We start from the raw sequence: 11,260 nt of genomic DNA on the forward strand, positions 1-11,260 counted from the left end.
TAGAGTACAGCGAATTGTCTGGCTGTCTCCTGAATCCACCCGTCCCACACTGGACTGCTGCTGCTGGGGGACAATACAGACAGCACACACACACACACAAATAAAACTGATGTTAGTTGTGAGCGAGAGTCTGCCCCGGCTGCTTCTCTGCTTCATTACTGAGGCTGACTTCATAGTGAAGGTGAAGTCAGTGCTGATTCAAATGGGATAGGAGGCCGAGAGGGAGGGGTTACCTGGGAAACCTATGTATGAGAAGCCGGCAATGGGAACCTACAGACAACCCACACACACACACACACACACTCAGAAATGTGCAAACAAGCCCTGCCTCAATCATACTTCAAGGGCAAAGACTGGGGATACTTCCAGCTGCGCATATCTGAGACACACACACACAGGTTAATTCCTCTGATGCCTGACTGCGGGGTCAGCTGAGAGAGCGAGCAAACGAGAGAGAGAGAGACAGCGAGAAAGACACACACACACACACACACAGTCACGCGGCATAAAACAGCGGTTCAAACGCAGCAGCAGCCGCTCATCGCATCACGCTACTTGTTGCACATGCTTCTGCAGCTCCACATCACTTCAGTGACAGGAGGGACGTAGCAGGTGTTCAGCTGACAGTCGCACAGATTATCCAAAGAGAGAGGGGGGAAAAATCAGACCAATAAAACATACAATACAATACAATGAGAGCTGTGTGTGTTTGGTTGTTTGTGGTGCTCTGGATGCGCAGCCCTGACCGGGCAGCAGCGGGACACACACTCAACGACTCCTCACTTCAAGGAGATGGGATGTTTTCTTACAAGGAGCATTTACTTAACGTGTCGGGGCAGCTGAATAACCGGACTACTGGATTCTTCCTCCTGGACTTTGACGATGGGATGCTGGAGGACTGGCGGTCTCTGGCCAGTAAGAAGCGCCGGGGCGGGGAGTCGCAGGACGGGAGCGTCAAGGCGCTGCTGGTGGCCGCTTACTCTCTGATCATCTTGATCTCCCTGTTCGGGAACACTCTGGTGTGCCATGTGGTGGTGAAAAACAAGCGCACCCAGTCCGCCACCAGTTTGTTTATCATGAACCTCGCTGTGGCTGATATCTTCATCACTGTTCTCAATACGCCCTTCACCCTGGTAAGAAGACCACCTATAAGCCTACACCAACATGACCTGTGTGTGTTGAGAATGAAGTCTGAAACAGCCCATTATGATGCTCTTGTTTTTACATTTAAAAAAAACAATGTGGGGAAACTTTCTGCACTTTGTCTTTGGGAAGGCTGGACAAGTTAAGTGAAATGTTTTAATGTTTTAATAATTCCCCTTAAAATCACGTTTTTAATATAAAATACTAAGAAATTGAGTGTGAAAAAGCCTTTTTTATTCTTTTTCTTTTAGCCACTAGCCCTTTAGAAATGTGATCCATACCTGCACTGCTTAAAGTATGAATAGTTATAATATGTAGTCGGCTATTCAGACTGTTGTCACCATAAGATGGCGCCATTTGTGCCTGTGCCACTGTGTGTGTGTGTGTGTGTGCGTCGTGAGAGAGAAACCAGCGTGAGTTAATAAATGTACCTATCTATCTGTTCCCTGGGTTACTTTGAAACAAACAATTTTAACATAATCCCATTTCAAATTAGATCTTAATTTAGAGACCCAGGACTTCATAAAGCTTTTGAACATTTGTTTTAATGCTTGAATTTGATGGTGTAAGTAATGTCTCATTTTGATGGATGGAAGAGGCTGGCAAACTGATAGGTGTACACGATGTGCTCTGTGTGTGTGTGTGTGTGTGTGTGTGTGTTCCCTCAGGTCCGATTCGTGAACAGCACCTGGGTGTTTGGGAGGACAATGTGTCACATCAGTCGCTTTGTTCAGTACTGCTCCCTGCACGTCTCCACTCTCACACTCACTGCCATTGCATTGGACCGACGACAGGTTTGTTTACATCAGGAGATGAAGCGGTGGCGCTCTCCTGCCCTCGGAGAGTATCACAGCTTCACAGTTTGATAAAAAATTCTGTGTGATGTGCAGAACACTATAATGTGAAGTTATGACTTGAAGGTGAATGTTTTAGTCAGGTGTCCTCCAAATATTCTGTCAATAACATGCTAGATGATTGAGTTTTTTATAGGCCTGCCACAAAGTCCCATTTGATAAAGCTTTGTCCTGCACCACTGGTGGAATGTATATCATCTTAGGCAGTGGCGGCAGTACAAGGAGATGGGTATGCTGCCAAAAAGCGCCCCCTGTTGAGCAGTAAGGAAACATTAAGCTGTTTGGTGGCCAGACTTGAACCTGTGTGGCCATGGCCACCACTGGTCAACCCCTGGCTCCGCCTATGATGATACGTTTATAAAATACAACACACATTTAAAGATTAAACCAGTGGTTCCCAACATTTTTGGTTTTGAGCCTTCAGAATGAGGCAGTGTCCATTTCGGATACGTTTTAGACGTTTATGAGTTGTTTCATCTCTAAACTTCTCAAATGGTTTAATTCAAATAGCTGTTCAAACTATGCAATATTTCACAAAAAACATACATTAGTGAAAAGTTAAAAAAAATGGAAATAAATTTGTGTTGCAGCACTTTGTTTTTTCTTCTGTCCTCTTCCATAAATCATCTCACGACCCCTCAGATTTATCTTGAGACCCTTTGACAAGATCTGACCTCCAGGTTGGGAACCACTGGACTAAACTATCAAACTGTACATTATATAAAGCATTTAAAACTAGCCGCTCACTCATTGATGCATCAGTAATGATGTTATATCAGTCATAGATATGTATTTTAGAGCAAGTACTTTCTATTGACAGTACTTTGTCCACCACTGATCTCAGGCATGCCCATGTGACACACATGTTGTCATGTGGTCGTCTTATAGGTGGAGGTAAAAAAAGTGAAAGTCTTTGTTACCCAATTACACCCTAACACAGTGTTTCCTCTCAGACTGTCATGAAATGTCTTGTTAGTGCCTTACTCTACAATAAACAATAAATGTCAGGAAAATATAAATAGTCTCTCTATATTATTACTGTATATTGATGCTATATGAGAAAATTACTATACTCAATACACTAAGTGACCAAGAAACATCCCAAGTTATTATATTTTAAAATATTATAAAATAGTATAAAGGTGTTAAAAAGCAGATTAAAGAATTTAAAATATGTAAAAAAAGATTTTTAAAGTTCTCCATTTTGAAATCTGACTCCTCAGCCTAATGCTTTAACGTAACTAGAGGTTCAAGTTTATTTATAGCCTTCTGCAATCCAAAAAAGGAAGACTCAGTTACCAAAGCTTGAAGTTATTAATAGTTAATAAATTTCCAATTTTAATGCTGCTTTGTTGTATAATGGAAAACATCTCCCGCTGTCTTCATAACAAAGAACAAACTCTAATAAATGACATGCTTAATAATTTCTTCTTTTGTACTGTAAAATTGATTTTGTTCCAACAAACTACTTTAAATACGCAACATTAAACATGAGCCGACTTTTAAGATCAGACTCAGAAGATCGTTGGAGCTGTATGATGAGATGTTATCACAACAGTAATAATATTATCTGATAAATAGATTAAAAGAAGCAAAAAAGAAACACCTCTTCACTGAGGCCATAATATTGTTTTAATATTCAAAAATCCATTCATGTTTGAGACGTCGTTGATGTCTGTTCACACCTCCTTCTCTAGATTGAGCAATCTGTTGAATACTAACAGGGGGGAGTACATGTCTTGTTGCCTGACGGTGCTAAGATGTTCAGTAATGCATTTTCTGCCAGAGTCTATGGCTTTGGGCCGTATATTGCATTGTGCATGGAAAGTAAATTAAATGAATTATGTTAGCTGCACTGCATAAGCCAAATTGTCCTTGTATAATAATGTGTGCTATAACAATCACAGACCTAGAGAGGGTTTTAGATTTAGCAGCATTCTTACAAGCAGCACAGGCGTGACATTGAAAAAGCATCACACAATGCAGATGAGTTTTGTCCTGACTTATTGTTTCCTGATGACTCCCTTGACCTGACAGCTTCAGTTCAGGTCCAATCTGTGTTGTGCCACAAAATGAATTCATTTGCTCATGAAATTAAATAAAAATTGGGGACCTGTTGCAGTTAATTTTCCTAAACCTGTATTCTGACCAAAGGAAAAGCTGTCAAGTCTCTTAAACGAGATAGTTTGAATTTAAGATGAGCTCTTGATGTGTTTTGTTGACCAAAAATGTCATATAAAGACTGCTGCTGCTCACCAATGACATAACCGGCCACCCGGTTTTATTGCTGATATATACAGCATTAATAACTGCTTTATTAAACATTAATAATAAGCATTAACAACATTAATAAGTGTTACTTTCAACTTAAAATGCTTAAATAAAGTTCCTGGTTTTAGAAAGTTGCTACATGCATTCAAATATAGATAGCTGGCCTCCTGCCATTCTATTGCACTTGAATTTAATATTGTGGGTGTATGAGAACTCCTCACAGTTTAAAAACATCTGGTAGAAACCATCTAATTGGTTAAATTATTTTTTTTTTCAGCTTGACTTCTCTTGTTGTACCTGAAGGTAACAATGAAATCTTGAGCCAAACAGACTTCCTTCCTCTCCTCTCATAGACCGAGCTTACAGAAAGACAACTGCAGCACAATGTGAAGATACCTGAGGACACTGTACAAGTTATAAGCTGTAATCTTGTTTTACAGCTGTGTCTGAAATTGCACCCCAGTTCATTGATTTTCCTCTACATGAATCAAAACCTTTACACAGCGAAAGCTCCCAATGCAAAACATCTATTATCACCAGCAAACATTCTCCCCATGATAAGCCCTCATAGGGTAGTCTGTGAGTAGTAAACCGGGATTTCAGACTGTAATGAAACATCAGTTTTCTCTCCATGCTGCAGGCGTTGTGTTGCATGGTTGTTATTTGTTACCACCTGAGCTACAGAAAAGCATTGCATTGTGGTATCAAGTAATATACATGATATTTGAGTTTCAAAATTCATATTTGACTGAAAGACAGCTGGTGATAGTCTCACCTTAAAGTCCATATCGTAGCTCTGCTGCAGTTCTCAGCAGTCACCAGCTGATTTAGCTTATCTTTATGCTTAAAAGCTGGTCCATGACCAATGACCTCTTTATTGAAAGTGGATTATCTTGGATTAATTGTATCATAGTGTAGCACAGACATACAACAACATTTGCATTTTTGACAAATACTTTTTATCATGAGCTGCTATAACTCTGTTAGCTATAACATTTGCCCTCTGATCCAAATCATAAATAATGTTTTTAAAATATGTTTTCTTTCTTAGAAGAGATACTTAGTATCTTAATATTTTAGTACACACATACACTTTTTTCACACTACATACACAGTCTGCTGCAGCTGTGCTCCTGCCAGCGCTGTCCATGGTGCTAAATTTCTAAAGGGACCAAGTGTTCAGATGGAGAATAACTATATATGATATCGATATGGGAGATGTGGGTGTATCTGTGAATGTCAGTGTAGTCAACACTGAGCAGTATAGGTTACATGTAATCCTAAAGGTCCAGTGTGTAACATTAGCGAAGGATCTAATGGCAGAAATTCGGAATCAAAATGCATTACATTAGGTAATCCCGAGCGTCTTCACCTTAGTGTATAATAAAGCCTAAAAAAAAAGCACATTGTTTTTTAGGTAGCCCTCCAAATCTCACACTGCGTCCAATATAAGCGCTTACATTATCTTGCTTTTACTGTCAGATGAATATAAGAGACATGGCTGTGACTCGAACACATATGTGTTTGAGTTAAGTTTTACTCTTTAAAAGCTTCACTCTTGTGGCCATAGTGATATTCAAGTAGCAATGAAATGACATGGATACAGCTTGATGGCCTTGAAAAGCACTGCATCACCTGCAAGGGCTGTAATGTTTTTCTCTAAGGCTCTTTTATTACATTTCATTATATCAGCTGTGCCCATTGCCTTTGTGTGCATACACAGTCATCTACTATTGTATGCAAATAGATAAGATTAATTTGAAAAGAAGGACTGTTAATGTAGGTTTTTATTTAGGCTGCTAATGTACCAAAGTCCAAAATTCTATTTTGAGAAGTAACAATGTGCGTGCTTTTCATAATGGGCTGGTTTGTATTTGTGAAAAAAAGAACAGATGGTTTTGTTAGGGTTATTCATAGTCACCTTGTATTTTTAAGCCAGGAATTTGCTTTTAGATGTTTGTTTTAAGTAATTGATCGAGTCCATGATGTACCAGTTTATCAAAAAAGTAGCAGGTGGACTTCCAATTCTGTAAACTCTTCCCCCCCACATCATACATGTACAGAAACACTATCTCAACAACCTTGGGTCAAAATGTTAATGGCAGTTCTGATGACTATTGCTGTAGATGAAAATTAAATTGAGCCATTTTGATTGTTAGATGAATTGTGACTGTACATGTCATTATCACCAGTGATGCCTGGGAGAGTGTTTAGAAGCTTATAACCAATATAAAATTTATTAAATAAGCCACACCATTGGTGAATAAAAGTCTTCTTTTTCATTGAATGTATCTGCATGGATTTATGATATATTATTCTCCCCCAATTTATCAGTGAAAGAAGTGTTTGATTTGCCCACCAATACGTCTATTTTCCTCTTAGCCCTCAATAACCCGTAGCTAAACATTTTCTTTCGTTTTTGGCTAATCTACAACCATAAAGCCAGATAAAATAGTTACATTGTTCCGACGTCTTGATTGTCCTTTTCAAGTCTACTGTACATTACATGTCTCTGTTGGACAATTGGTATGTGAACTGCATCTGAATGTCAAAGACATGCCATGACATCAACAGGCCTCTCTTTCTGTAGGGTTCTTGCACCAAGAAAAAAAAAAAAGTTGTTTCAGTCTACAAATGGGTACCTAACTATTGTTTTTATCCTTTAATAACTTCCATTCTGTAAAACTAAAGTGCTTCATTAGCTCGTTATTTTTTAGCTCTGCAGCTGCAAAACACTGAAAAAAAAACATTCTGCATAATGCATATGTTTATTTTTAATTATTTGATACTAGAGCAGTTTGTTGTACTATTACTTACATAAAATGCTGAATGTTTACTTTTAATAGTTAATAATACTATTTTTACAGTATTGGTTCCCCTACAAATAGTGTAGTGTTCCTACCACCTCATTTTATTGATTTCCCAGTGGCAGGCATTAAGAGTATCTATAGAAATAAATAGCCAGTCTCATTGCTGATGTCTTGTTTGTTTATGTCAGTCAAATAGAAGCATCAGTATTAAATTCATAACCAACTCCTGAGGTGTTTTTGTCAATATTAACTGTTTTAATATCATGCCTTAATAGTGGAAAGACCAAGCACAGCTTACAGTAACTAGACTAGATGTTCTCTCTTTTCACTCGGTTGGTTGACGCTCAAGGTCCTGTGAGTACAGTCAGTGCAGAGATGACACTGTGTCTCCCCCTTTGACACCTCTGGTCACCACTAAACAGAAAGTTAACAAACAACCTTTTTTGTTATTTCTTCATTTTGTATAACATAATACAGGCCAGTACAGCACAGACAAAATGGGCAAGAGGTTAGTAAACAGCAGTATAAAAAATTGTTTACTGTGCTCTGGTCGCATGTTATTTCTTGGGCATTTATGGGGGATTTATAATTAGATACGAGTAAATGTGCAATGGTCCACCAACAGAGAGCAGATATTTTAATTAAACCCCTGTGTATGAATACACAGATTTGGACGGATTATGTATTTCATGTTTTGATCCAGTGCGTGTATTTACACTGACTTTGATCTGTGTGCTTTCAGGTGATTTTACATCCTTTGAGACCTCGCATGTCCCTGGCACAAGGAGGTGTTTGGGTCGCTGTTATATGGATAATGGCCAGCTGCTTCTCCCTCCCACATGCAATCTACCAAAAACTATTGACTTTTACATACAGGTAAAATTATACAAACTCATACCTTTCAAGGAGGATCAATTGGAAGTGTATGATACTAATTATTGAGGTTAGCAACAGAGAAAGACTTTGGTGACTCCACTGATGTGAAGCACCTTATTGATCATCCTGTCATATGGCGATAATAGGATAATGGAGGCAATAGGACAGGATCCCTCTAGATGCTGGTGGTGGGGGAGTAAGTGAAGGTCATGGTGGTGATAAGAAGATGGGTGGTTGCTCAATCTTTTGTCTAAAAGACAGAATTATTTAAAAAACAACATGCAGAGGAGAAACAATCTGGTTTATGTTACGATTAGGAGACCTTCATCATCATGGTTACAGTGGTTACGGTTAGGAAGTGATGGATGGATGAAAGAAACATTGCTTGTCAGTTTTTCCCAAGTGTGACCCTATTGTGATGTCATACATTGGATTGTGGACTACCGTTTTGAAGCCTCAAGTTTGGCATTATGGCTGTCGCCATTTTATCATCTATTTTACTTTAATTTGGACCGTAATTTACAAAATAAACATCATGCTTTATGGAAAAAAGACTTGATACTTTTAATTGAGACCATAAACTCACTAGTAAACGGTTTACTGAGCTAATACATCAAGTGAGAAGTTGGGTCATTTCAATTAGGCTTCTTTTTTGCAGCCTATGGAGCGGCCCCCTGCTGTTCATGAGAAAGAATGCAGGCTTAAGACAATTCTGCATTGGCTTACTTCACAGACCCGGTCCACTAATTATATAGTGTCAGTGTCAATGATTCTTTAATATAAATGTAATATGGTGATATCAGAATCATGACCGTAAGGATTCAGACAGCGTGAGAAAGCAGAGGTGAAGGAGAAGATCAGAGTGGGAAAAAATAACATCCAATCATCTAAAATAAAGAGATTAGTCGGAATGACCATATCCTAATATTTCTCCTCACCTAGAGCTGAGACGATTAATTGATTAATTGATTAGTGGACTATTAGGAAATTGATCAGCAATCAACTATTGCAAAAATATTAGTCATTTGAGTTTGAGTTAACAAATTAACTATATAGTTAACTGGCTATTTTGGGTGGTTTTGGAATTTCACCGTATAATAGGCAATTTCACAATTTTCTGCCATTTTATAGAGTAAACAGTTAATCAAGAAACAATAAAAAAAATGTGTTTACTTGTTTACTAATCTGTCTTTCTTGCTTCCTTTTGTACTGTCATTGTGGTCAAAAGTAAGGAAAAGGAGCGCAGCCTGTGTGTCCCTGACTTCCCGGAGCCTTCAGATGTATACTGGCAGTATATTGACCTCCTGACCTTCATATTGCTTTACATGCTACCACTCGTCATCATCACTGCCTCTTACACCACAGTAGCCTGCAGACTGTGGCGCCACAACGCCATTGGTGACACTACAACAGCTCAGCACGCCGCCCAGAGAAGAAAGCGCCGGAGGACGTTGGCCATGCTGCTCCTAGTGGTCGGAGTTTTCGCTGTCTGCTGGTTTCCACTCAACTGCTACGTGGTGCTGCTGTCCAGCCAGGCCATCCACTCCTCTAATGCCCTGTACTTCTGCTTTCACTGGCTGGCTATGAGCTCCACCTGCTACAACCCTTTCATCTACTGCTGCCTGAATCCCACCTTCCGCCAGGAGCTGAGGCTCCTCTTCAACATGTGCAGGAGGAAACAGAGGGCAGTGGTCGGGTTGGAGCCGGAGCTCCGCCCCGCTGCTGCCTGCACTCCTCGTCAGAGGGTTGCCTGGCCTGAAAACCATGAGTCCTCAAGGCCAAGGCATGCTTTGTCCCAGCCAGGCCACACCTCCTCACAGCAGAGTCATGCCTCTTCCATTCAATCCCACAACCTAAAAGATACGCATGTGCTCTTCACCGCCAGGCAGTTCCTCACAGGAAGAACTGACATCCTCTCAGTGGAGCCCATTGTGGCTGTGAGCTAAAACAACTGGAGCAATGTGACAGGATTTTCGTATGTGAGATTCATAATCCTATTTCAGGATTTAATCAAGTTTCAAAGAGGACAGGAAATCTGAAAACCTCAGAGATGTATAGATGGGCTCTACACAGGATTTCAGAGCGAGCGAGAGATGGTTTTTGTGATGGCTTTAAACTGAAGACACAGTGATTTCCTTGTGGTTTTATCCAACTTTTTTCTTTCCACTGTGTTTATCACACTTTTTTCTATCTCCTGTTTTTGGTCCATAGTTTGTCAAGAATTGAGGCCCCAGCCCTTACAAAACTGACAAAACAATATCACCACAAGGTTCTGGAGCTTTCAATCGAATCATGCAATCTCCCTTGTGTGGAGTTTGCCCAGTTGTTCATGTTCATATTTCCATTTGTTTTCTGCATTTTAAGGACTTCTCCTTCATGTTGGTGAGATTACAAGTTAATTTCGAATCATTGAAAGTTGGCATCACCACAAAGTCCATTAGGTAGATGTTCTGGAGCCTTTGATCAATTAAAAAAAATTATTAATACTGTTACATCACTGACACTGTGATATACAAAACAGTGTAATAATGTAATCAGTGCAAAGAGGTGCAAACTGGGCTCATTCATCATGTTACATTACATAAGTGGAAGTTTCTTAATACTATATTCTTATGAAAAAGTTTTAGGCTGTACATTTTTTGTCCAAATTTCTGGCATTGATATTGATGTTCTAAAGTGATTGTTTGGTCTGTGTGTGACTTTTCTTTCAGCAGCCTTCACAGGTGGATGGTGTAACAACAAGGTTCATTCATACTTTAAAACCTCCCTGAAACTGTGAAAAAAACATCTTGACAAAATAAAGGGGGACTTCACAACTTTGGTTTACAATTCCGCCTGCAAGCAGAGAATCTCAGTGGGTAAACATGTTGAAAATGAAATTGTGTCCCCATTGATCCACAGGCCACTTAAAACCCGCACTGTTGCTCATACTTCTTTTCTGTTTATCCTTTGATTGATATATAGCCAGAGGGTTTATAGAAGAAAATATACCAACCAGACATTACAGCAGTGTAGGCGACTTACCTTTCTCGTCACACTGTCACAGTATCAGTATCAATATCTGTACCATAGACTGCTTTAAAGCCCCTTCACACTGTGTGGTTTGGGGCTGTCTGAAACAATAGTTGATAATCAGAGAAACATGGTAAAAATCCAGAACAAGATTTAGGACCAAATTCTTAAAATGAGACTTTATGCTATGACCCACAAACCAACCAATGATGCAGGACGCTGGCCAGTGCGCTATTTCATAAGCGCCATTTAACCACCATTTTTGTTTAGGAAAAAACGATGGAGTAAAAAAAA

The 11,260-nt window shown here is 39.5% G+C and overlaps 1 protein-coding gene across 1 annotated transcript; it reads left to right on the top strand.

Annotated features, from left to right (window-relative positions):
- Positions 1–692: 692 nt before the first annotated feature.
- Positions 693–9,900, top strand: gpr83 (G protein-coupled receptor 83). The gene is made up of 4 exons (XM_035660846.1): positions 693–1,133; positions 1,812–1,937; positions 7,821–7,954; positions 9,183–9,900. Exons 1-4 carry the CDS (start codon positions 693–695, stop codon positions 9,898–9,900), a joined length of 1,419 nt encoding a protein of 472 aa, XP_035516739.1.
- The last annotated feature ends 1,360 nt before the right edge of the window (positions 9,901–11,260 follow it).

This window comes from Morone saxatilis, unplaced genomic scaffold (assembly GCF_004916995.1).
Source record: "Morone saxatilis isolate NCDOM2014 unplaced genomic scaffold, NCSU_SB_2.0 Contig17, whole genome shotgun sequence".
Taxonomy (NCBI): domain Eukaryota; kingdom Metazoa; phylum Chordata; class Actinopteri; family Moronidae; genus Morone; species Morone saxatilis.

Excerpts from the sequence above, each read along its gene's own strand:
- gpr83 (XM_035660846.1), top strand. The coding sequence starts at position 693 with ATGAGAGCTGTGTGTGTTTGGTTGTTTGTGGTGCTCTGGATGCGCAGC. Across the intron at positions 1,134-1,811 it reads TCAATACGCCCTTCACCCTG|GTCCGATTCGTGAACAGCAC; the intron begins GTAAGAAGACCA and ends GTGTTCCCTCAG. Across the intron at positions 1,938-7,820 it reads TTGCATTGGACCGACGACAG|GTGATTTTACATCCTTTGAG; the intron begins GTTTGTTTACAT and ends GTGTGCTTTCAG.